General features: G+C 39.9%; 1 protein-coding gene and 1 long non-coding RNA gene across 11 annotated transcripts in view; one reads left to right on the plus strand and one right to left on the minus strand.

The window, feature by feature from the left end:
* Positions 1-27,648, plus strand: part of VAV3 (vav guanine nucleotide exchange factor 3) — a 373,539-nt gene that overhangs the window by 275,568 nt on the left and 70,323 nt on the right. For all 10 annotated transcript variants that reach the window (XR_014844590.1, XR_014844591.1, XM_085023765.1 and 7 more), the window contains one exon: positions 22,325-22,461. Coding sequence is in view for 8 of the 10 variants with exons in the window: in XM_085023765.1 (XP_084879891.1) it covers positions 22,325-22,461 (137 nt within the window). In the remaining 2 variants the exon portion in view is untranslated. The remainder of the gene's footprint in view (positions 1-22,324; positions 22,462-27,648) is intronic.
* The window catches only part of LOC146404212 (uncharacterized), a 131,578-nt gene that overhangs the window by 14,598 nt on the left and 89,332 nt on the right, over positions 1-27,648 (minus strand). The gene's annotated exons all lie outside the window — the stretch shown is intronic.

Below are 27,648 nucleotides of genomic sequence, written 5' to 3' on the forward strand. Positions count from 1 at the left end.
TCAGGAAGACCAAGCAGCCTCAGCAGCCTGAAAGCACAAGTGCATCGTTGCTGTAAACAGTGGGAGGCAGCCCTCCTCTCGTTGGGGGGCTTCCTGCTTCCTTAAGGACATCAGCCCCTTCTCCGAGTGCTTTTAACTGCCGGTATTTTAAATGGGAGTTGGATAGAGTTAGAAACTTTTAGCTTCATTTCCCTGCCCATTACTCACATGACTAATCTGTCTTTTTCTACCCATTAGGCACACAGAGAATATGCTTCTGTTAGCGTTTTTCTCCAACACCTGGCATATAGCAGAGTTTTCATGTGGTCAGGAAATTTTCTTGCTTAAACTTTGTCATATAACCTGTCAGTCTGGTTGGATTTGGGACATAAGACACTTGAAGACCAGTGGCCTTGAAGAAAAATCCATTCAACTCAGTGCTTTTAATAAAGTAGGAGAGATAACTGGTAGACCTTCATCCTCGACATTGATCATTGAGGAATAGCATGCGGGCTCTTGAACTGCTCTGTGTGTGTCTGAGATGACTTATGCCCTACTGACCTTACTGTCTCTACATCAGGCGGATACTTTTTCCCCTTATAGAAATTCTTCAAGGAAAAATCCAAATGGAGTAGAGTAAAAACTGAGAAGGTATTCTTCTGTGCACATTTTTTGAGCTTCTCTGTTTCAGCCTTAACTGTAACCTGTTTTTTTTAAAAGCAGTGTGTCATATTTTAAATATAATTTTATTTGGAGAAAGGGGACTAAATTCACCTGAATTGATGATGCTATGGGCATGTAAATTTGTTGACAGTCTCATTTGCAAAGTGGATTCAATGCTGAAAACAACATAGCGACGCATAATTTCATTGGCTTTCACAGGTATTTAGTTTTTTGCTTATAGGCACATTATGACTTGAAAATCTAAACAATTATTTTTCATTTAGGAGAGAAAGTACTTCTGTCAACCAATCTGGGGTGCCAACGCTCTTTTTTTTGGGCAGATGCAGTTGGAGAAATTGGGTATTGCTGAGTCCCAGAGTATCTTAGGTTTAGACTGGAACTCCAGTTTCATGTTCTTTTGTTCTAGGGCTTCAGAATCTTAAGTCATGACTTAGTTGAAATTGAAAATTTGGCAACACATATAGTATATATGAAGTGGCCCTATGTTGCTGTTATATTTGTGCAAGCAGAATTAGTCAATAAGTACATTTAAAAACTTTTATTAAAATTATTTCTGGAGTTCCTTGGTGGCTCAGTGGGTTAAAGACCTGGCTTTGTCACTGCTGTGGCTCAGGTTGCTGCTATGGCATGGGTTTGATCCCTCGCTCAGGAACTTTTGCATGCCATGGGTGCAGCCAAAAATTTTTTTAAATTATTTTAAAAAGTCTGTCCTTTATTGAACACTCACACAGCCTTTTATTTACTCAACAGACATTTGTTGAAAGACTCTTGGGTACCAAACTCTGTCCTAAGATACACAGCTGGGTAATTCACTGTCCTGACCTTGTGAGGTTTATCTTCCAGTGGGGAGGAAACACAAGAACAGTAGGCAGTTTGTGCTCAATGTGATCATTCTCTAACAGGAATTCAAAAAGTTGTGGAAACACAGTTGACCAAAGGAGAGCACTGTCCATCTGCAACAGCTGGAGGTTTTCCCAGAGTTGGCACCTGTGGGGCTGGAAATGAGCACAGAACCACTGGCAGGGTCCTGCGTTGTGGGTTGTGGATGAGCCTGGTCTACTTGGCAGAGGAAGGCAGCGAGTGCTTTGGGAGCATCAGGGGGCATCCACCGTGGTGCCACCTGTGTGCACTTCATGGAGGTGCCTGCCAAAGGGAGTGCCACCCAGTGTTCCTCAGAGCCTCGCAGGTCCTGGCATAGGAAAGTGTCTTCCCAGAGGAAGGAGAGGCGTCTTCTTTGTGCAGATGTGCCCTCTGTCTGCCAAGCCCACCTTGAGAGGCTTCTCACTGTGAGTCATACAGGGGCGGTGGTGACTAGAGGCGGCCCTGGAGGCAGGCGAAGTCCCAGAGAGCAGGCTTGAGCCTCTGTTTATAGTCAGTACAAGGAGTTTTAGACTTTATTTTGCAGGCAGCCCAAATATCATGGAAGGATTTTGATTAACAACAACAAGAAAACTAATTTAAAAATTTTTGTAAAAAGGCATTAACTATAGAAAAATTTAGATAAGCAAAAGGGTCTCACTTTTCTAATCTTGAAAGAAATAGTATTAGCATCATAAGCATCTTCGTTGACTTTGCTCATGCTTCTTATGTTTTTTTTTTTTCAATCAAGGAAATAAAGTCTACTGTGACACTGCTGTTAAGCAACCTGCTTTTTATTCAACAACATATTTGAACATGATTTGATATCACTAGGCAGTCTTCTGTAACGTTATTTTTATATTTCAGCTTGCGATTCAATTATAAGGATGTACCTTAGATTTAATTTAACCAATTCCCTATTGCTATTCATTTAGATTGTTTCCAGTTTTTTTTCATGTCATAAACTATACTGGAATGAATGTTTGAAAGATAAGCCTAATTATGTTTTAGAAATGAACTTTTCATTGTTATTTAAAATTCCATAAATTTTTATAATTTTAATAAGACCATTTTTTTAAGTCCCATTTCTTATAGAAAAAAAGTTTCATCTGCATCACATTCCATAAACGACAGTCATGCTGCAAGCTCTCAGAGTGATGGGGCTTTTTCCCCATTGTAGGCTCTGCCCTGAACCCTGATGAGATCATGCCTTCTTGCCTTTTCCACAGCAAGAAATTTGTGCAGTTTTTCTACCATGAAGCTCAAAAGGCTTTGTAATATTTGTCTGTATACTTTTCTTTTTGTCTGTTAGATTCCAAGTTTTGTAGGAGAAGGCCTGCCTTATTTATTACTCTCATTATAAGCACAAAATAAGCACTTGGGAGGTTGTTATTAATAAATACAGGGGTAAATAAATGGATGCCTTCGGAAAAGATGGACAGAAACTGAAAGCCAAAGGACCAGCAAATAAATGACCTCCTAAGGTTGCCTTCACTTTGCAGCCATAATGAATGATGTGTTTCATAAAGGGGTGAATGGATGGAAAGTGAGAGCCATGATGTGTGAAAGAGGGAAGCAGCAAAACCATAGTCCCTGGCGGGGGGCCTGATGTGTATTTCTGTCTTTCTGTGAAGAGATAGATGGATGTCTAGAAAAATTGGCACATGTATTAGTTTCTTTTCTAGTTATCTTGTTTCAAAGCCAAGGGAGCTAAACCTCATCAGGGCCTTCCTACTCACTGGAGATAATTACCATGAAAATAACAATTATACAACAGCCCAGCCATAAGAAATCTCCAAGTTTAGCACCTTAAAAACAGTGTTCAGTGTCATTACTGCTCTTCAAAGAGGAATCACTACATGAAAGAGGGCTTCAGGGAAGGGAATCCCCCTTTCTAAGCAGTGCAGAATTTTCAACATGCTATAGTCAGAAATTAGAACAACAACCTGGGAAGATAAGATAAAACATGGAGTACGGAGAAGAAGTGAGTAAATTAAAGGGGAATCGGATTTTCCGTAAGAATATTTTTCAGATGCCAAAGAATTTTAATTTCAGTTATAGGAGAGCTTTCTCTTGGACATAGTGGCATTTTAGAAGCTGTCCTTTGACTAGAGGTAGAGGAAAGAAAAGTATAAATTGTTTGCCCTTTTATTTTTTATTTTTTTGTCTTTTTAGGACTGCACCTGCAGCATATGGAGGATCCCAGGCTAGGGGTTGAATCGGAGCTACAGCTGCCAGCCTACACCACAGCCACAGCAACATAGGATTCCAGCCACATCTGCAACCTACACCACAGGTCATGGCAACGCCAGATCGTTAACCCACTGAGCGAGGCCAGGGATCATTTCCGCTGCACCACGACGGGAACTCCTTGTTTGCCCTTTTAGATGTGTTCTGGCTGTTTGTCAATTAAGCTTATGACAATGGGCCATAGGAAAGTTCTGGTTTAGGCCTCACCACTTTTTTTTTTTCCAACCTCATTGGAGGCATCATTGCCTAGTCAATAGATTTTACAGAAAACTAGTTGTATCTTTACACTCATATATATGAAAAGAAACCCTCAATAGAAAACAAAGAACAGGTAATCATATATCTGTAAGACCTAAAATAATAGGTGATAAATATATAGTAGCTTCTTAGTAAATAGTTCCTAAAAAAATAAAGACTAACTTGGGATACATTTCTGTAGATTTCAAGACTATTATGTAAAAATAGAAAATATTTTTTGTATTTAATACTTCTATGGAGTTATATTTACATAAAAATGTACATGCTTCCTCATTAAAAAGCCATTATGTTGTAGTGCTCCTGAGTACTTTAAAGAAGAAACTTCCAAATCCCAGATGGTTTTTCTTTATGGATATTGTGCAGTGCCAGAATCTATAGAATGCTTAGAATTGTGGGGGGTTCTTCTTTTCGATAGGAGCATCTGTTAGCCATCTATCTATACAGGTGAATTTCTTGATGAATTTATCTAATTCCCACTCACATTTTCAATGGACATTTTTAAGCAACAAATCAAACTTTTTATTCTCTAGCTGTATGTTTCTAATGCTCTTTTCTATATTTACATGTTAGTAACTTTATTGAGGCCATTTATTTGAACAGGAGTATCTTTCCATTAAAAAAGACGTATTGAAGTATTGTGCCCAGGAGGAGAATGGAGGCAAAATGACATTTAATGAGATGCTTATGTCCTCATATAAATTATATGCCAAAATAAAAACTAGGATGCAAACTATAGATTTTCTAGTTGTAGTTCTCCTGCGAAGCTGTACTAACAGCAGTCAGTTGGCAGTTTCTCTTGTGTGACTGTACCAACACAGTGATCATTTAAGTTGCCGGACATACATTTTCAGCAGTTCCTGTGACACACCTGAGAATTTCATTAAATGGCAAGTATGATGAAAATGCCATTTTAATTTTCAGCTCCATTTTCGTGTTTACTGTGCATAGACCTTTCATCGTCACATGTATCCTGTGAATCCTAGAAACTGTTCTGCCGTGTTTTACATTGAATTGTGTGCTTTGCACAGCCTCTCATAGTTGTATGGAAGTGCAGTTGACCCCTTTGGGGCAGTGTCATGGTGAGATCAAAAGTAATAGGTTCAAGGTTCCATGCACCACTGTGGTGTCGAAGAGAATATATGCCCAGAGGCCAGTCTGAGGACAGACTGTCGAGAAGGATCAGGTCCTGCGCATGGCAATTCTTTCTCAGCCACCCTCTCCTGTAACACTCATTCCTTCCTGAGATGCCCAGAAAGGGAAAGGAAAGAGAACAGAGCCTGTGAAATTTGAAAATCTGCTCCAAAAAAATTCTTATTTTTAGGCTGTGACTTTAGAAATGTGGAATTTGCTCATATATGTCACCTTCCCACCATATTGACCTGCCCTTTGTCAGATTGTTTTGTAAGCTGAAGTCTTACATTAATTATTCAAGAAATAGAAATGATCATCTTCCCTGAAACACGTGGATGGGTTATGCTGAGGTTGGAGATGAGGCTTGAATGCGGGAGTAACATTTACCCATCATTCACTCTCTGGGGAGCCTTGCTGAGAGCCTCAGCGAAGGGTTGTCCCGGGCAGTCAGCATTTGTGCAGCCGGAGCAGGGAGCTCGGATCCTTTCTGCAAAATAGGAACTCCCTTTCATTGACCAATTAGGACTCTCAACTGTCACTGCATCACCTTTAGCAAGTTCAGACGTAATCAAATGGTGGGGATTTAAAATGTAAAAGCATGACAGCACTGGCGCACTGCAGAGCAAGGTGTGTTTGCTAGTTTACATTCACTGAAAATACGTTTTTTTCTGTGTTTCTTATAGCACTCATGATAAATACGGGAAAATTTTCTTTGAAGGTCATTTACAACTCTTTAAAGTACTGGTTTATTAGGTAAAAGTTTTATTAAATAAAACTTAAAAATACACATGTGATACATTTCAAGCATCTGAAAAATAATACGATAGATACAGATATAATTAAGAATAAACAGGAGTTCCCGTCGTGGCGCAGTGGTTAACGAATCCGACTAGGAACCATGAGGTTGCGGGTTCAGTCCCTGCCCTTGCTCATTGGGTTAACGATCCGGCGTTGCCGTGAGCTGTGGTGTAGGTTGCAGACGCGGCTCGGACCCCGCGTCCCGCGTTGCTGTGGCTCTGGCGTAGGCTGGTGGCTACAGCTCCGATTCAACCCCTAGCCTGGGAACCTCCATATGCCACGGGAGCGGCCCAAGAAATAGCAACAACAACAACAAAAAGACAAAAGACAAAAAAAAAAAAGAATAAACAGATATTGCTGTTTATTCGGTCCTAGTCAAAAAGTTCCTGTTTCCTTAAATCTTCAACAATGCTTAGTGTTACCGATTTGTAAGATTTCCCCAATATAAAGAATAAAGACTGCTATATCATTATTTTAAAATTTTTGCTCCATTAAATACCTGACAATGAGCCTCTTTTTCACATATGCAAGATTCATTTAGTTTTCCTTATCAGTGCATTACTCTTGCATATTCTTTTTACATTTTTCTATTGCAGTGTTCATATTTTTTTCTTTTGATTTTTAGGAGTTCTGAATATTTTGGGGGTATAAAGTCTTTGGTTATATTAACTGTATGCATTGCTTTTTTAGTGATCTCTTTTTCCACTTTGAATTTTAATGGAAACAAATTTAGTGATCTTTTATTATGTGCTTTTTGTGTCTTACATGAGAAATCTGTCTCTACCTACTATCATAAGGATGGTTTAATATATTCTTCTAATAGCGTTACAGTTTTGCTTTTCATGTATCATCTTTATTTCATCTAGCTACATAGATGACTTGTTTCTACTCTGTTCCATTGATCTATTTCTCTGTCTTTAATGCCACAAAATTTTAATTGCTATACTTTTCAGTGATTACATTGACATTAAAAGTATTTTGTGTGATAACTGCTCAGTATCATAATTAAATATAATGATGTCCTTATTTTTGCAACATGCTGAGGCATAGAAATATTGGGTCTAAGTTACTTAGGTAAACTAGGTTAATACAAATAATTACAGAGAAATGGTTACATAGGACATTCAAGGGTCAGGCATGTACTGATTCATCCCATGCGGCAGGCAGGCAGTATGCTAAAGACTAATTATTTCACAAAAATCATTAGTATTATCAATATACCCATTTTTCAGACGCGGCAATGAAGTGTTTATGGCATTCAGCCTGAGACCTGTTGGATACAAAGCCTGCGTTCATGACCATTCCACATACTGCCCTGACCTATGGGCTCCTCGCCATGATTTTATCTCACACACACAAAAGAGCATCGTGCCTTTTGGCCAGTGTGACTTCACATGGTAGATGACTCATTCAAACCCGAGTCTTCTCACTGACCTTTTCACCTCCAGTGACCTCTGCCCCTGCTCCACGTCAGCCTCACCTGGGGGCTTGTCATCACCAGAGTTGTTCCATTTCTAAAGCATTAAATTCAGATATCTCATTCTCCCCTCCGCAGTCCTTGACCTCTCTGCTACCTTTTGGTTCATCAGCCACTCCTATATCTGCTGCTTTGCCTGATCACCTTTGTTTTCACGGTCCAATATTTGAACCCTTCTTTTGCTATTTTCTGAATTAACCTGTCTTTACTCCTGCAGCTGGATTGCAGACTCCTGCTGAAGAAAGTCTTTCAAGCACAAAGATTTGTGCCTCTTTAAATGAGGTGCAACTATACACCCTCGTCCTTTGCTGGCTGATGCCTACATGTCCTTCAGTTTCAGCTTAGCATCTACCCCCTGCCCCCGAAGTCTTCTGAATTCCCTGGTTAAGGTGCATTTGTTGAGCACTTCCATGGCAACATGTCTGTCACAGCCACAGCAGCATCACCCTGCCAGAGGGTGGGGGTATGTGTTCTTCCCTATTCCTATGAGATGTCAAGCTCCTTAAGGAAAGGGACCTTCTCTCTCACTCATTATTGCATCCCTAATGCTCTCTTATTCATGACTAAATAAGATGACCAACAATGAGTCAGGGCATCTGCCAAACTTACAGATGAATATGTTGTAAATATCTGTGGAGTCCAAAGTATTATACACATGAGAAAGTACTTGGTACTTTTCAAAGGATTTTCAAACTTATTTTCCCAGTTTTGTGCAAAATCAATTTATGTGGTCTTGGTGAAATTTGACAAAAACAGAGCTATATTCTATAAGGCTCTTTCTATTTAGGAGACAGAAAAAGGAGAAACAATTTCGAAGACAATGGAAAGCTTAATTGATATACCCGATATACTGGAGAAGTAGCTTATGAGTTTATCTTTTGATGAAACAGTCCCTAGAGAAATTTTAGAATTTAAGAAGGAATGTACTACTTCAGTTTTTTGGGTGAATGCTCTGGATTTTTTTCTTTAACTCTGTGTTTACCACGCCTTCTTGGGTGTATAATTAAACTTGACAACTAAAATGCAGATATTACTGCCACCATTTATATTCTTAGCGGTTAAATCAAAGTGATTTTAAGAGCAAATATCATAAACTGTTAGATCCTTGAAGATAACAGGAAAAAGAAATATTAATTCGGTTTTACCATAAATGTTTATTTTGAAATGAATACTCTCATAAGGTAAAAATTTCTTCTGAAAATTAAATCACTCATTACCAAGATTCTACCACCTACCAAGCACTGTGCTTGAAGTTAATAAAACAAAGGTGAATGATTTAAGTAAAAATAATTAGCTTGTGATAAATAAGATTTATATTTATATATATATATATATATATGGAAAAGATTTTTACAGAAAAAAAAAAAATAGGGACTCTGCTGTCACAACCTATACTCCCTAGCTTCAAAGGGCAAAATAGGATATCCTTTTTTTTGAAACCTGAAAAAAAAATTTCTGTAATTAGGTTTTTTAAGAGTTATGGCTCCAAGGTGGATGGAAATGAGAGCTTCAACACATGTTTATTGAATTTATTGAACAGAGTTACTAATTAATGTTGCTCACAGAGCCAATGCCCAAGTACACATCTATAGCAAATGTTCTTTGCTACAAAGATTCAGACCTATTTTTTTTTTCATATTTGAGCTTAATCAGACCTTTTTGCTGTGACCTCATAATATTAGGTACTCAATACATGTGCATTGAAAGAATTATTTTGGCACACATTGGGTGAAGCCATAGAAAACTGCCTCTTCTGTACTTCAAAAGCAATCAACAGCAGCCAGTTCCTAGGGTTCAGCCCAGTATATATCACACTTCTCTGATGGAAGGAGCACTGGGACATATAGACGTTCCCAGGCCAGGGATTGAATCTCAGCTGCAGCTATAACCTGCATCACAGCTGCAGCCACCTCAGATCCTTAACCCACTGCATGAGGCCAGGGATCACACCTGAGCCTTTGCAGCAACCCAACACTGCAGAGACGACACTGGCTCCTTAACCCGTTTCACTACAGTGGGAACTCAAGGAGAAGGTCAGTTTTAGGAGCAGCCATTTTTCATGCTATATCAAGTTAATGAGAAATCGGTGGTTTGGTTTTCGAAGGAGGTGCCATGTTAGTGTGTTCTGGGTTATACTCAGGTGCTTTTGTAAACAGTGAACTTTTTTTTTTTTTTTTTTTTGTCTTTTTACCTTTTCTAGGGCCGCCATCATGGCATATGGAGGTTCCCAGGCTAGGGGTCCAATTGGAGCTGCAGCTGCTGTGCCTACACCACAGCCACAGCAACGCGGGATCTGAGCCGCATCTGCAACCTACACCACAGCTCACGGCGATGCCAGATCCTTAACCCACTGATGGAGGCCAGGGACCAAACCTGCAACCTCGCGGTTCCTAGTCGGATTCGTTAACCACTGAGCCACAATGGGAACTCCGAATGTGAACTTTTGTTCTGTGTCTCTATCTGCTGAGAAATGAGGCAGAACCACACTATATCTCAGTGTGTCCTTTCTGCGACTGGTCCCGAATCTGCCAGTATAACTGCCTTCTAGATGACTGACTCCTTTTGAGCACAATTTCTTATGATTTTTAACATTTGTATTTTTCTTTGTAGTCCACTGTTTGCACTTTAATGATTACTACTTTTATATTTTTATTATACCCTTAGGATAAAGGTTTCATTTTTACTATTTTTCAGATGATTGGAAGCAACTGTGTCTAACTATTTAAATAGCGTATCATGCTAAATTTGAGCAAGTTGAAACCATAATATAATTTTGGTATTTAAGGTTGATGAAAAAAGCTCTTTATGTAGTAAAAAAAAAAAAAAAAAAAGAAAGAAAGAAAAGATAGAAAGCTAAAAATTGGGGGAGAGAATAAATCTAGCCTTTTTTTTTTTTTTGCTTTTTAGCGCTGAGCCTGTGGCATATGGAAGTTCCCAGGCTAGGGGTTGAATCAGAGCTGCAGCTGCTGGCCTAAGCCATAGCCACAGCAATGTGGGATCCAAGCTGTGTCTGCCACCTACACCACAGCTCACAGCAATGCCAGATCCTTAACCCACTGAGTGAGGCCAGGGATTGAACCTGCACCCTCATGGCTACTAGTTGGGTTCGTTAGTGCTGAGCCACAATAAGTCCACCAAAAAAAAAAAAAAAAAAGTGTATATATATATGTGTGTGTGTGTGTGAGACTGGGTCACTTTGCTGTACATTAGAAAGTGACAGACCACTGTAAACCAACTATAATGGAAAAAATAAAAATCACTTAAAAAAAAAAAAGACTTAGCAGATTGGAAGTTCTCGGTTAATAATGTTAGTGTAGTCCCATTTTATAAAGAGGATATGGCTCTTCTAATTTCCCTTTTTCCTATTTCAGACATTTATTATAGAAGAATGTTTATAAGATTGATAAAAAGATTGATTTATGTACATTTTTCCTTTTTCTAAGTTTTATTGAAGTATAGTTGATTAACAGTGTTGTGATAATTTCTTCTATACGACCAAGTGATTCAGTTATACATATACACACATCCATTCTTTTTCAAATTTTTTTCCCATATAGATTATCACAGAATATTTAAGAGAGTTCTCCGTGTCATACAGCAGTTCCTTGTTGGCTAATCATTCCCTGTATCACAGGGTTCATATGCCAATTCCAAACCCCTACTCCATCTTTCCCCCCACTTGTCCCCTTTGGTAACCATAAGTTTGTTTTCAAAGTCTATGAGTCTGTTTCTGTTCAGCAAATAAGTTCATTTGTATCCTCTTTTTAGATTCCACATATAAGTAATATGATATTTGTCTTTCTCTAACTTCACTTAGTAGAATAATGTCTAGGTCCATGCATGTTGCTGCAAATGACATTATTCCATTCTTTTTTTATGCTGAGTAATATTCCATTGTATATATTCACCACATCTTCTTTATCCATTCCTCTGTCAGTGGACATTCAGGTTGCTTCCATGCCTTGGCTATTGTAAATAGGGCTACAGTGAACATGGGCATTTTCATGTAGCTATTTTGGCCTCTTAAAAAAAAAAAAAAAATCAGCACATTGAAATGATGGTCCAGAGTCATTTGCTTTCTCTGCAACTGCCAGTCAGGAATACCAACTGCACATGCTCTTTATTTTAACCTAAAAATCAATAAGCCCCATCTGCACACATCTGAACGTTTGAAGCATGTAACTGAACATGCCCTCTGCTGCTCAAGCCAAGGAATCTCAGGAAGGAAGGAGGTCAAGAGAAAAGAGACTAATAGAGAACAGAGGAGGGGAAGGAAAAGGCTAAGGCCACCTGAGAAAGTATATGCTGCTTTCTCTGTAAGAACTTGTGTTGTTTTTTTTTTTTTTTTTTTTTTTTTTTTTGGGGGGGTCTTTTTGCTATTTCTTGGGCCGCTCCCGCGGCATATGGAGATTCCCAGGCTAGGGGTCTAATCGGAGCCGTAGCCACCAGTCTACACCAGAGCCACAGCAACGCGTGATCCGAGCCGCGTCTGCAACCTACACCACAGCTCACGGCAACGCCGGATCGTTAACCCAATGAGCAAGGGCAGGGACCGAACCCGCGACCTCATGGTTCCTAGTTGGATTCGTTAACCACTGCGCCACGACGGGAACTCCAGAACTTGTGTTATTTTTATGCTGACTAAGCAACTGATTGTACGGGAATAAAAAAGTATTTTTTCCCATAGATGATACAAGTCACCTAATTTAAACATATTCAGGATGAATATAAATCACTAAGACATTTTTAAGGGTTTTTAAGAAACGTATTAGTGGAAGTTCCCATTGTGGCTCAGTGGAAACGAATCTGACTAGTAACCATGAGGATGCAGGTTTGATCCCTGGCCTTGCCCAGTGGGTTAAGGATCCAGTATTGCTGTAAGCTGCAGTGTAGGTCGAAAGATGCGGTTCGGATCCCATGTTTTGTGGCTGTGGCATAAGCCAGTGGCTACAGCTCCTATTCAGCCCCTAGGGTGGGAACTTCCATATGCCGCAGGTGCAGCCCTAAAAAGACAAAAGACAAAAAAAAAAAAAGAGGAAGAAATGTATTAGCAACATTAAAAATAATGTTAGCATCATAACATTATTATTGTATAAAATAATTTGATTTCCTGCAAAATTTGTTATGGGTAGCATATTGATAGTTATAGGTAAAGGCACAAATAAATACAAATAGTTTGAAAGCAAGTCAAAACCAAAGATGAAATGGTAGTTTGTTCCATAAAAAGAGAATATTATTAAAAGCTAAATTTGATTCTAAAAATAATGTTTATCATACAAACAGCAGTACAAATATTTAGAAAATGAAAGGAGAGGAGTCAGGTAACGTGTAAACAAATAACTGGAATTACAAGGCAGGACTCCTAACATAGACAGACTGTCTTGGCTGGACCCACTTGCTCTGGGTGTTTAAGAAACTACAGAAAGGTCAGTATAAGGGAAAACAGGGAGCAAGAGTGACGTTCGAACAAGATGAGACTGGAGGGTTGTCTGGGGCCTGAAATTATTTGGCTTTATGGGCCGTGGCCAAAAGCTTAAATTTAAAGCTAAGGGCAGTGGGCTGGGTTTTACATAGGAGAGTGCTGTTACATCATTTATATTTTTTTAAAAGTCCTTCAGGTGGCTTTGGGCAGGACAGTCAAGGATCAAAAGAGCAGATGAGGACAGGCCAATTTGAAACATAAGGCTTGAATGGGAGCTAGAAATAAAGATGCGAAGAAATGGTGGACTAGAGAGCTGTTTTGGGTATAACTCCGTGTGTGTGTGTGTGTGTGTGTGTGTGTATTTGGAAGGGTGGCTACTGGGAGAGAAAGGCAGCTATCTTTTCCCTGCTTCTTTCCAAAAGAATTCATTGAGATCAAGAACAATCTCTGTCACCAAGGCAGTCGCAGTCTATTATATATAAACTCTACGAAGACTCTACACAGAAAGATGCTTATGATCTAATGTGTATATTTTATACTAGCTAAATAAATAATTTGGTGCACTAAGTAGTATTGAAGCAGGAAGCATGAGTGTCTAAGGGAGCATATGCGTCAGGCACTTAACATACATTTAGAAGAACGTTATTAGGTTTCTTAGCAGACGTCATATTTGAATTTTTAAAAATGAGAGGATTAAGTTAGATTCCCCACCTTGGTAAAAGCTGGATGTGCAGATAACAGCAATTATATGCCAGGAAGAAGGGATAGCAAGCATGTAGATAAGAACTTCCCCTGTTCAATAAATTTCAAAAAATTCGACAGGATGCATGTATGAAAGGAGTGATGAAATGAGGCCAGGCCGTGAAGACTGTATGTCACTTTATGTTTTAATTTTAAAAATGTCTGTTCACTTTGTTTTAATTTTTAAAATGTTTATACAGTTTTCATAGGTTACTGTCCATATAAAGGTATTACAACATGTTGGCTCTGTTCCCCACGCTGTACAATGCATTCCTGAGCCCATCCCACACCCAGTCGTTTGTTCCTCCCACTCCCCAATTCCTGGCTTGCCCCTCCCCACCAGCAACCACCAGTCCGTCCCTATACCCACGAGTCTGCCTCTCTCATATTGCATTCACTGGTTTTGTGTGTTAGATTCCACATAGAAACAACATCACCCACCACACCCAATTGTTAACTTTATCAGCTGCTTTTGTTCACTGTCACTGGCCATGTTTCTGTCCTTCAAGTACATCGAGCTTATCCCAGTCTGTGTCATGTTGCCCCAAATAATTACCGCCTCCTGCTTAGGTCTTAGACTTGACCTGCTCACCTTCTCCTAAAGAAGTAGACTCCTCCCTGCACAAACACACACCCTTGTCCCTGTCCGACCCTATACCTTTCTCCAGACTCTTCTTCATTAATACTTATATCTGATAGTATGGCATTTGTTCATTTGTTTTAATGTTTGTCTTCTCCACTCAAATAGGAGCTTTTTGAGCTTATTTACAGCTCCTGTTGCAGTGCCTAGCCAGTACCTGTGCATGATGAATAAATATTTACTGGATAAAGAAGGAACTCATTGAACAAAGGATGAAAATGAGGTTATTGCACAGTGCCCGTCATTGTTTTTTACTTTTTCCTGGATTGTTACAGGTTTATTTCAGTTGCAAGGAAGAGACACACAGGGTTGTTTTGGGGATGGGAGTTTCTTCTCGAAGGGTAAGGAAACAGCCCAGGACATCTCAGGTGTCCAGACATACTCCAGAGCTCAGTCCTTTCCGTGAAGGGGAAGGTCACATCAGGCTTTATAAGGCTTTCTCAGGACCAACAGTTCTGGAGACTAGCCATCCCAGTCATGTCTTCTGCCCTCAAGTCAGAAACCATTGTTCCCTGCTTCGTGTTCTGGAAGAGCAAACTGGATGATCTTGTTTCTCACCCTCCCGTGAGGGCTGCCCCTTGGACGGGCTCCTTCAAGCCTCCTTTTCAGCCACTGGTGTCTTACATGGTCCTCCTGTGCGTTGTCACCTTTGGCTTCATCACCACCCCTGATCCCCTTGGGTATGGGCAGCATTACAGGATGATGTGGTTTAGGTGATTATCTTCTGTAGAAAGAACCCCATGGGGACACATCAGACACTGAGAGTTCCATCAACTGTCAAAGATAATTTTTTTTTTAAGTGGAGGAGCTCTGAGGCTCTGTCTTTACACTATACCAGGGGGGATTATTACTTTCCTCCTAGAAGGCACCGAATGTTGGGGGGCTCTCCATCTTTCTCCACTTGAAGGAGAGTTCTTCATCCTCTTCCTGCTCCTCAGGGTAACACCGCATGCCCAGCAGGGATTCGGATGATCGCCAAACATGTCACTTGGTGTTGGAGACCTTTTCTCTGCCACAGCCTCCTTCCCTGTAGGTTGCAGAGAAGGGACTGGCCCGCAGATGGGAAGACGGAACCAAGAGGCAAGTCTGAGTTTTATAAGGTAGAAAGTGAGATGGCTGGACTAGGTGGCAGTGCTCTTATTTCGCAGTTGTGTCGTTGAGTTCTTTTTTTTCTTTTTCTTTTCTTTTCTTTTTTTTTTTTGGCTGCATCTTGCAGCAGCTTGATGTGGGATCTCAGTTCCCAGACCCAGGGATGGAGCCCGGGCCACAGCAGTGAAAGCCCTGAGTCCTAACTACTAGACCACTGGGGAACTCTCTTCTTTTTCTGTCTTTAAAGAGGATGCTGAGATAGCTCAGGCTGTCCCCCTTCAGAAAGCTCTCCTCCCATCCCCAGGAGTGCTTATTTTCTAGAGGTCTGACAAATAGCATATTCTTCCAGGACTTTGATTTTACTTAATGATTTTAGGGAAACCCTACTTTCTGTCATGAAATCACACTTCTTCAACAGAACAGAAAGTTCAATTTGCATGGATTTTAAAATAACAGAGGAAATTTCAGGGTTTTTTTTTTTAATTTTTTTTTTATCAAGGGTCAACTAGAAAATCTCTTTAATTGAAAACATTTCCAAAAGGCCTTATTATATCTTTCACCCTTGATTTACTAGTACTCCCGGAGATAGTGCCAAAGAGTGACTAGTCAATGTTTATAAAGTTGAAGGGAAGTATCTCTGCCTGGTGCTTGTTTTCATGGGAGCAGTGACAGTGTTCTTGCCTTCGTTTGATTCATCATTGTTTACAAAAGTGAAGTTGGATTCTGTGGGTGCAGTTTTTGGAAATCGTTGATGGGGAGCGTTCCCTTTGTGAACAATGAGTTCTTTAGTTTGTTTTCCACCAAATTGTCTGCTTCTGCTGTAACAGATGGTTTCCATTATCAGGCTCCTTTTGCTCCTCTGTGAAGAGCAGTAAGTGAATGACAGGCATTGCTTGGCTGGGAAGAGCCCTGGAGGACGTGATGGGCAAGGAAGCCTAGCTTCCAGCAGCCCATGCCCCCTAACTCACCTGCTGCTCAGTTGACTCAGCCTGGTCACCAGACCTGCTGGTTAGATGGTAACTTGTGTCAGGAAGGGCCCAGATGTTGAAAACAATTTAGCTGGCGAGAGGCCAGCCGGTGCTTTCTTCACTGTACTTTTCTCGAAAGCAAGTTGGCAGGTGGTGGATATTGGCCATGGTACCTGCTCCTGTCCCCATGAGAATATGATTCCCACACCTGTCTAGGATTTGGAAACCACACCTAGGACACCTACAGAAATACATGGTTTAGGGTCCTACTGAAGAGTTACCAAAACAGTTCCTTGAAATTTTATATTACTAGGCCTATTTTGAAGGAGCTCCCCCTGGACAGGAGTTCACGCCCAATCGTCCTGTTGTCTTTGGTCCTGCTGTCTATGCAATGGACCGTAGGCCCTTTGAGGGCAGGAAGGCTGCCCTTGCTCGGTGTGCAAACCACCATACCCAGCCCCCGGGGAGTGCTCAGGGCATCGAGGGGATGGATGAGTATGTTATGATCAGTTTCCCAGGATAAACCAACCACATCCTCCGACAGCTTGCGAAACTAATTTTTTTTTTTTTTTAATGTGGATGTGTTTAGATTTTAAATTAGGCAGCAGAGGTGAAAGGCCAGTATATTACCGACAGCCCATGTAGCTAGTCCACGGCCCTCACCTCTGAGTTAGTGCCCTGGGGAAGCCCATTGCATTAGGGTGAGGGTATCAGCCTTGTAAACAGATACTAATCTGTATTGTGACCTCACTCTTTTTAGATCCCACAGAGGCTGATACAGAGGCTGGTACAGTGGGCTGAGTTCACTGAAGGTTTATGTGAAAATTATCAGTCAAGTAGTTTATATCTGGCAAACTTTCTAATAGGGTTCTACATAGAATTAACTCCCCCCCCCCTTTTTTTTTGGCTTTTTAGGGCTGCACCCTCGGCATATGGAAGTTCCCAGGCAAGGGATCGAATTGGAGCTGTAGCTGCCACCCTATACCACAGCCACGGCCATACAGGATCCGAGTTGCATCTGCGACCTACCCCACAGCTCATGGCAATGCCAGATCCTTAATCTACGGAGCGAGGCCAGGGATCAAACATGAGTCCTCATGAATACTAGTTAGATGAGTCCTCATGGATACTAGTTAGATTTGTTTCCACTGAGCCACGATGGAAACTCCCTTAATTCCCTTTTAAAGAGCACATTTCTCAGCATTTTTTGGTCCACGGCACTTTTCGTGGCCTTGAATTCAGATTTGAAAGGAAATCTTGCTTCAGATCCCCTTTTTACAAACTCTTCTGGATTGTTTTAGAAAACTCTAGCCTTCCATGTAATTACATTGGCTTCGGTTTTATTTAACTAGAACCCCATCGCCATGACTGGAGTGTGCCCCATCGTTTTAATATTGCCGATTCTTCTTTTTGTTAATTCTTCATGCATAAGGATGACTTGGAGACCTTGTTTGATTTTACACTAAGCCTGATTGCTAGTCTGAGCAAAGGTTAAAGGGCCCAATTGTACACAAGTTATGTATTAAGGATATATGAGCTGTACAGCACAGCATTTGTTGTGGAAAATAAAACAAGCTGAAATAATAAGCATTTAGTGGGAGATCTAACTTCGTCTCAGCCATTTTAATTCCATTCCCTTAGATATAAAGACCATTGATTATATGAAGTTTGGGGCGCCTTCATGGTTGCTGACCTGTAAATGTTGGAATTACATACAGTTATTTCGTTTTTGATGCCAAAAGTATGACTTTTCAGATTTTGATGGACATCCCTGTGACTGTGCTAGCATATCCATTGTAAGTGTGGTTCTGCTCTGGAATGAAACTGAATTTACCCAAGAAGGAAAAAAGCAGCTATCTGGGAGGAGTTATGACTTTCTAATATAGTGGAGGTTATAGGTTTTAATCAGTTTCTAGAATAACTTTTAACTGGCTCTGATCAGTGTGTGTCAGTGACAGAGACCACAGTTCTGCTCTAATAGTGCTACGCTCCTCTGCATCTCAGAATCCCTCGAAGTATGACTAAACAGAGGAAAATGTATATTTTTAATAAGAAATAAGGGGTTTTAAGCCTGAACAGATTTTGAAAGGTTCATCTATAAAAAGAGAGAAGGAGGCAGGTCCATGGAGAGGAGTTAGACACAGAGAGAGTTTTGAATAAGTTTCAGATAGAACTTGTTAATAAACCATTTGCAACAATGACGGGGTTGTCACAGGGACACATAGTGGATGTTCTGTCCTGAACATTTTTAAACAGAGATTAAAACCTGTCAGGAATATTTTATAAGGAGGAGAAGAAACCCTACACTACATCAACACTAAATGGCTATTGGAAATATGAGCATCTGTAAATCTAATTTCTTCTCCATTCTTGATCTCATTTACGAGGTGTGAGAGCCTGCTGTGGCAGTAGATTGTGTCAACAATTATATTGATGGCTGAGTGCTAACATGAAGCTTAACCCACTCCCTCTCTTATTTTAATTGCATTTTTATCTATCAGTTAATGTGACTGTGTTCGCCTTCTTAACAACGTTACTGTCTTTTTTTTTTTTTTTTTAATAATAGAAAAGAATATAAAGAAGTGTTTTGGAAAGCAACCGTTCTTCCCATCAGTAGTGTAGGATTCCTGCTATAGGCACGTGTAAGGAGCAAGGGGCAAAGTGTCAGAATTCATTGTGTCCCTGTGCCTTGGCTTAGTTCCCTTTGTCTTTTGATCTCCGTAGTCCTGACGACTGGCGGATCATCCTGAAATGGGACGTGCTGACCAATCAGAAATAAATAGCCAAAGTGTAGAATGGATGGTCCACAGAGACCTGCTGTATCTAGCCCAGGGAACTCTACCCAATATTCTGTGATAACCTATATGGGAAAAGAGTCCAAAGAATGGATGTAGGTATATGTATAACTGAATCACTTTGCTGTACAGCAGAAAATAACCCAACATTGAAAATCAATTATACTTCAATAAATTTTTTAAAATGAAAAAAATAGCCAAAGACGATCCTAACAAATGACCACAAAATATAAATTCCATTATGTTATAAACTCATAACTCATCCCACAAAAGAGCACTTGAGTCAAATAAGTACATTTTGCAAACCACTTATGGCTGCATTCAGGCCAGTACCAATGTCCTAGTGATGGCCAAAATGTCTTTTGACGGTTAACTCGGCTCAATCATCAGTCTTGGCCTGGATCACACACTCTTTGTTCTAGAAATGAGATTAGCAACACATCCAATGCTCGGGTGCTACTTGATCAGCTTCTTAAACGAAGTTCGTAACCATGAGCAAAGTAATAGCAGAAAAGGTAGAGTCAGTGAAAAAGTCAGGAATAAACAAGACTATGAAAACTAAGCCCATCATTCTGAAGACTGCTTAGTACAAACTAAATCCTCAAACTACCACTTAAATCTCATTTCTTTTTTTTTTTTTCTTTTTTTCTTTTCTTTCTTTTTTTTGTCTTATTGCCTTTTTCCACAGCTGCTTCCCATAGCATATGGAGGTTCCCAGGCTAGGGGTCTAATCGGAGCTGTAGCTGCTGGCCTACACCACAGCCACAGCAATGCTGGATCCAAGCCACGTCTGTGACCTACACCACAGCTCACAGCATCGCCGGATCCTTAACCCAATGAGCAAGGCCAGGGATCAAACTGGAACCAGGGATCATGGTTCCTAGTCAGATTCATTAACCACTGCGCCATGACGGGAACTCCTTAAATCTCATTTCTTGACCAAAGCGTATTCATATATGTACTAATTTCAGTTCTAGATATTATGATTTTACTAGGTCATGTGTTACCGACATTCTAGTCCATTGAATAAGATGAATAAGGCAGCAGAGCTCCATACCTGAATTTCACAGCCTTTGTATGTAGCCTGGACATTCTGTATTTTAATCCCTAATCTACATTTGATTGGTGAAGTGCCATCCAACTTAATTTTTCATCTTCAACACTCAATCATTTCTTCTTGAGAATGAGTAACTTGGTCATGTGAACTGTAGGAGAACTACTGTTTTCACCATCTGTCATGTGAAACTGCTGCTTTTAGTTCCTGTGGGTTTTGGCTACAGAGGTGATGGCAGTGAAAGCCAGGGCCCTTCTGAGACTCACCTGGTCCCAGTATTTAAGGCCACAACAGCCCTTTCAGATTTAAAAACTCTTTCCTTTTGGCCGTCAGCCTTTATTTTATTTATTTTTTGTTGTTTTCTCTTTCATTTGTTTTTGTTTTTTCTTTATATACTTTTTCATGTGAGAAAAAAATGTATACATGTATGCAAAACTGGGTCACCATGCTGTGCAGTAGGAAAAGTATATATATTCAGCCTTTATTTAAACATTGCTATAAAAACAAAGTTTTCAAGGGACCTTACTGAACAAAGTGCTTTCCTTGCTCTAGAAATGCTCAGTGCAGTCTAGGCTCCCTGCACCTTGGCCCCTCCACATGGAGTAACTATCACGCAAACCATGCCCCATCTTAAAAATTCTACTTGAGACTGCATTCTCTTCCATCTAAGTCAGGTTTTGTGTGCATGGACTATTCAGGTTTCATTTTAAATTAACAAGCGCATCTTAATTGAAAGTGTAAAATAAGCTCTTTCTAGACTCGAGGCATTTGCAGTGTGTTAAGAGTCTGATCAGCTCTTGACTGAGAAGCGTCCTCTTCTGAGTGTTGTTTTTGGCAAAGACAATAAAGTCTGCTCTTCTTGTACAGGCGCCGCCTTCTAACACCTGGTAGGGAAGGGCTCCATGAAAGTCAAGGGATCAAAGTCATCCCTCCGGGGTTCTGTGGCACAAGAACTGAGGCAAAGGATATGTAGCAACATTCAACATGCCTCTGCAGTTACAGCCCTTAAACTGGGCTGAAGGGTGAGATGCCTCTCAGCCCTTCTGCCTTCTGATTGACTGACTTGATAAGCAAATGTTGACGAAAACCTTTTGGTTCTGTTTCATTTCTAGCCACTCTTGTTTTCTCCCCTCTGGGGCCGTTATTGAGAAAAGGATTTTGAGGACTTGATTAAACTGTTTGCTGGGACCTTTCAAGGTCCTGTTTAGGTAACGTGGTCACTAAGACTGAGTGGCCGTCTTTCACCCTCCTGTATTTAGTGTAACATTTCCAACCCATTACAGCCTCACTGCATTCAATCATTAGAACAGAACATCTTGAAGTGTAATAAGCTACCATGCTGATGAGTGATCTGTCTCATAGGTGGGTGCAGTTTCACCTCCAAATGAAAAGGTGACTGTGAGGTGGTCCATTTGTGAGCAGTTTGGGTGCCCTCAGGCCTGGGTGCAATGGAAGCCACTGTTTGCAAAAAAAAAAAAAAAAAAAAAATTACCCAACAGAATCCTTCATTACCCATTCCAAGAATATGACGAAAAGACCTGGATCTGTATTTCAAGTATTGTGGCTGCTATTGCCTTAGACATGTTCCATTTATTGTGTCTGTTTTGCAAGCCTAAATTTGAGCCTGAAGAATTTTCTCCATATAAATGTCTTAAGCACTGCAGTGGCACATCCATCACCTTTTTGCTTTTGAGTTACAGAGATAACTTTAAGATAGGAGCCTTATACTGGGCAATGTGATACATACACGGAAAGGGTGAGCCTCCTTAGTGATGAAATCAGCCAATGCCCAAGAGGAAAGTAATAGGCAGGAAGGATAGAGTTGATGAAAAAAATTGATTCTTTTTCATTAAACGCTATGTGATGTGTTTTATATGAAGCAGGCATCAGCTGAAAGAGAAATACTTTTTCAAGTAAAAGGAGATTGATGGTGAGGGAAAGGAAAAATATGTACGGGAAGAGGGGATAAATATGTGTCTTATTCCAACGCCGTCTCAAATAATGGGAAAGTTGAAAAGCACTCCGTTGTAGTCACATCAGATGTTTACTTGGACCTGGTGCTATTAAAACTCTTCAGTGTTAATCATGGCTTCGGTTTTGTTGGGTTTTGTTTTAAAGTCCATTTGGACTTCACACTGTGTTATTTTTTCAATTCTAAAAGCTGTGTTGCTCATTTTCAGGTTTACCAAAGATGCAGGTCATTAGGAATTATTCTGGAACACCACCCCCTGCTCTTCATGAAGGACCCCCGTTACACATCCAGGCAGGAGATACAGTTGAACTTCTCAGAGGAGATGCACACAGTCTGTTTTGGCAGGTACTATCCATATTGCGGCGTTATAGATTTGACGAATGGTTTTATGACCCCTTGGAGAATAAAGCTCTTGTCTTTAGAAACGGATTACATGCTTTCAGCTTCAGAAATTTTACATGATGTGGGGAAAAAGTATTTTTCTTCACCACTCATGTTTACCAATGCTAAAGTGGCCATGAGTGTTAGAACACCTCTGTGCAATGAATCAGAATTACCATTTATATTAAAAATTCATACTTGGTCAGAGCGTTTTTCCCAAACCTAAGACTTTGGGTATGATCTAATTCAGGTGGCTTTAACATATTAGCACTTGATTTCAGAGAACCATCTAATGAGCTTGCCAGTGACCATTTCTGGCTGTATTTGATTTGTGCCTACCCACAGTAAAACCTGCAGTTCTCAGAGGTGCTCTGGGCATTATTTAAGAAATGAATGAAATGTGAAAAATAAGTGAGTACGTTGATGTTTGCTGGTGATGAATTCTCTCTTGTCCAGTTTGTCTGCATTTGGCTCAAGGGTTTTGTTCAGTGAGGTAAGTACAGTGTAGTGTTAAGATTTGATAAAACTGGATGGTAGCACATTGCTGTTCATTCAAGTAGTCCCTGTTTTCATGTATATGTTAGAAATATTTCCCATCAAACTTAAAGAATGTTTTAAAAAAAAAAATCTGTTGTGTGTTGAGAGAGAAGGGCGAGGTCTACAGAAAGCTTAGCTCATGAGTGAAAACTTCCCAGGGTAAGAAGAGAGCAGAGAAAGACTTTTGGAAAACAACCCATTGTTCATGAGTGTAAATGTAGCTATTTTGTTTGCACAAAACTGCTTTATTGTCTGCCATCTTGTTACACAAGAATGCCCCTAAGTTGCAGATTTAGCTCCAACCACCTTTCAATTTCTACAGCCAAGGGCTTTTCCACAACTCTACCATTCTTCTTAAGTATCCTATTCCTCTCATACCCCATTCTTCCCAAAAAGAAAGAGAGAATGACAGACTTGCATTCTACTTGCTCTTCAATCTAGCCTTGCACCTCCCCGCCCAACCACAAAACATACCTGCATATGTGCCCTCGAGAGTCCTCTTATTTAAGACTTACCCTTTTTCTTGGATTTTGCATCCCACATTTCATCAAGTTGGCTCTTAACCTTTACAATTTCAATTTCATTCTCTCCACTGGCTCCTTTTCTACTGCACATAAATATGCTCACACTCCTTTCATCTTAAAACACATATAACTCAAGGGTTTTTTTGGCCGCACCTACGGTATGTGAAAGCTTCTGGGCCAGAGATCAAACCCATGCCACAGCTGTAACCTGAGCCATAGCAGTGACAATGCCAGATCCTTAACCCTCTGAGCCACAAGGGAGCTCCTAACTCAGCATTTTGCCTGGTGAGGTCAGTGTCCCACTCCCTGGTGCCCTCTCTCCCTCTCATCCTTTCCCTTTCCCAAAGCGAAGCTGCTGGAGAGAGAACACTCTACTCACGTTTGGCCCCTATTCTTTTTTTTTTTTTTTTTTTTTTCCCCACTGTACAGCAAGGGGATCAAGTTATCCTTACATGTATACATTACAATTACATTTTTTCCCCATGAGTATCTAGACAAAGTTCTCAATGCTATTCAGCAGGATCTCCTTGTAAATCTATTCTAAGTTGTGTCTGATAAACCCAAGCTCCCGATCCCTCCCACTCCCTCCCCCTCCCATCAGGCAACCACAAGTCTCTTTTCCAAGTCCATGATTTTCTTTTCTGAGGAGATGTTCATTTGTGCTGGATATTAGATTCCAGTTATAAGTGATATCATATGGTATTTATCTGTCTTTCTGGCTCATTTCACTCAGTATGAGATTCTCTAGTTCCATCCATGTTGCTGCAAATGGCATTATGTCATTCTTTTTATGGCTGAGTAGTATTCCACCCTATTCTTAACACTGCCTCCTGCAGAAACTACTCCTACTGGGATTACTAATGGCACTTAAAATAACACCTTTGAGATGTATAATAACCTGTGTGTGTTTAACTTGAATAGATGTCAACAAATGTTTATCTAAGTGAAAGCATTGCTACAATCAAGATGATAAAATCAGCCCCCAAAGCTGTTGTCTATCCCTTTGTAATTTCTCCCTCATGCTCCCACTTGTTTCCTTTCCCCAACCCCCAGGCAACCACAGTTCTCCTTTCAGACAATGAGTTTGCATTTTTTAGAATTTTATCTAGTACATCGTATAGTATGTATTCTTTTTTTTGTATGGCTTCTTGGCATCCTTACCTCAAAGTTAAACCATGTTGCTCTGTGTAGCAATAGTTCTTATATTTTTAAAACCTCTCTCGAGGTATAATTGACATACGAAAAGCTATACATATTTAATGTATACAACTTGATGCATTTGGAGATAAGTACATATCCTTGAACCTATCATCATAGTGTATACCATAAACATAGCCATCACTTGTAAAAGTTTCCTCCTAGCCTCTTTATTTTTTGTGATTAACAAGTCAAACTAAGAGCTACCATCTTAGCAGCGTTTTCAGTATATAATACAGTATTACTAACTTGAAACTAGACATGGTACAGAACTCTAGGACTTACTCATCTTGCATGACTGGAACTCGTACCCTTTGACCTCTCCTCCCCCATTTGCCTCGGCCCTTGGAAACCCCTTTTCCACTCTCTGCTCCCATGCGTTTGACTACTTTAGATTCCTCATAGAAGTAGGGCCAAGACTTGGAAGCAGCCTAAGTATCCATCAACGGATGAATGGGTAAATTAAGGAAATGTGGTATATGGCATAATAGGATACTATTCCGATTTAGAAAAGAAGGGAATCCTACCATTTGCAAAAACATGTAAGAACTTGGATGACCTACTGCTAAAGGAAAGAAGTTCGTTCTTTTTATGGCTGGTCATTATTCTGGGTATGGACATAACACAATTTATTTACCCATTAGCCTGCTGGTGGGCTTTCAGGTTATTACAGCTTTTGACTCTTACAAATAAGCTTCTGTGAGTCTTTAAGGGTAAGTCTTTGTATGGACACATGCTTTCATTTTTATTAGGTAAATACTGAAAGGGAATGGATGGGTCATATGTGGATATATGTTTAATTTTCTGAGAGGCTACCAAACTCTTTTTCTAAATGACTTTACCCTGCCTCAGCTCTACCAGCTCTAGGACAGTTTTAGTTTCTGCATATCCTTACCAACATTAGGTATGGTCAGCCTCTTAAATTTACCTTGTTTGAACAGGTTTGTAGTGGTATCTCACTAGGACTGTGATTTACATTTCCCTAACGACTAATGATATTGTCTTTTCCTGTGCTTGTTTACCATCCGCCTATCTTCACTGATGTTGTACTTGTTCAAATATTTTGCCAAACATTTTAAGGGGTCGTGTGTTTTCTTAATACTGAATTGTGAGAGTCCTTTGTATATGTTGGATAGAAATCCTTGATAAATTATATTATTTCCATGTATCTTCCCTTAGCCGGTGGCTTGTCTTTTTATTATCTTGACATAATGTTGTATATAGAACAGAGGTGTTTACTTTTGATGTAATCCAGCTTGTGAATTGTTCCTTTGGACACTGTATCTAAGAAGTCTTTATCTTCCCCAAGGTTACAGAGATGATTTCATGTGCTTTCTTCTAAGAAGTTTTATAGTTTTAAGTTTTTATATGTAGGTTTCTGATCCACTTGGAGCTATTTTTGTATGAGGTAAGAATTTTTTTTTTGCATATGGATTCAGTGTGTTTCAGCACTATTTGTTGAAAATCATTTCTCTACTGGATGGCCTTTGCACTTTGTAGAAAACAATTTATTTATAGATGTGGAGATCTGTTTCTTGGACTCTGTTCTACTGACCTCTTTCTCCATCTTGATACCAATGCAATACTATTTTGATTATTGCAGCTAATAGTAAGTCTAGAAACCATATAGTGTTAGTTTTTCTTTTTTCAAAGATGTTTTGGCTATTTGGGGTGCTTTGCATTTCATGTGAATTTTGGAATATCTTGACAACTTCACCAATAAAAGCTTACTGGGATTTCGATTGGGATTTTGTTGAACCGTAGATCAGTTTGGGAGTATTGACGTTTTGAAAATATTGAGTCTCTGACTACTGACCATGGTAGTTATCGCTCATTTATTTAGGTCTTTAAATTCTCAACCATGTTTTGTCATTGTCAGATTGGAAGACCTGCACAGCTTTTTGTCGTATTTATCTGTAATTATGTCATCTTTCATTTTGATGCTCTTATAAGTGGTAGTTTTCAAGTGTCAATTTCTACTGTTGATAGCTCGTATTTTTGTAAATTTCTGAAATTGATCTTTTCTCCTGGACCTTGCTGAACTCACCCATTAGTTCTAGTAGGGTTTTTCAATAGATCCCAGTAGAATTTTTGTATTGACAATCATGTTGTCAATGAATAAACAGTTTTACTTCTTCCTTCACAATCCAGATACTGTGTTCTTTTTCTTGCCTTGTGACAATAGCTAAGACCTCCAGTAAAATGTTGAATGGAGGTAGTAGAAGAGTACATCCTTGCTTTATTTTTGATCTTAGGGGAAAAGCATTAAGTTCTTTACCATTAGCTATGATGTTATCTGCAATTTTTTTTGTAAATGTCCTTTATCAAGGTGAGGACATTCCCTTCTCATGCTGAGTCCTGGTTTGCTGAGAGTCTTCATCAGTGATGCATGTTGGATTTTGTCATATATTCTTTCGGCATCATTTGAAATGATTTTGTAGTTTTTCTTTATTATTATTTTTTTAAATTATTTCCCCAATACAATTTTTTTCTACTGTACCGCATGGTGACCCAGTTGCACATACATGTGCACTTTTTTTTTTTTTTTTGTCTTTTTGCCATTTTTTGGGCCACTCCCACGGCATATGGAGGTTCCCAGGCTAGGGGTCTAATCGGAGCTGAAGCCGCTGGCCTACACCAGGGCCACAGCAACGCGGGATCTGAGCCGCGTCTGCAATGTACACCACAGCTCACGGCAATGCTGGATCGTTAACCCACTTAGCAAGGGCAGGAATGGAACCCACAACCTCATGGTTCCTAGTCGGATTCGTTAACCACTGCACCATGACAGGAACTCCACATGTACACATTCTATTTTCACACATTATCATGCTCCATCATAAGTGACTAGACAGAGTTCCCAGTGCTACACAGCAGGATTTCATTGTTAATC

Source organism: Sus scrofa, chromosome 4 (genome assembly GCF_054392235.1).
Source record: "Sus scrofa isolate SSC_HxYL_T2T_F1_AM1 chromosome 4, Sscrofa_HxYL_maternal_Yorkshire_Landrace_v2.0, whole genome shotgun sequence".
Classification (NCBI taxonomy): Eukaryota; Metazoa; Chordata; class Mammalia; order Artiodactyla; family Suidae; genus Sus; species Sus scrofa.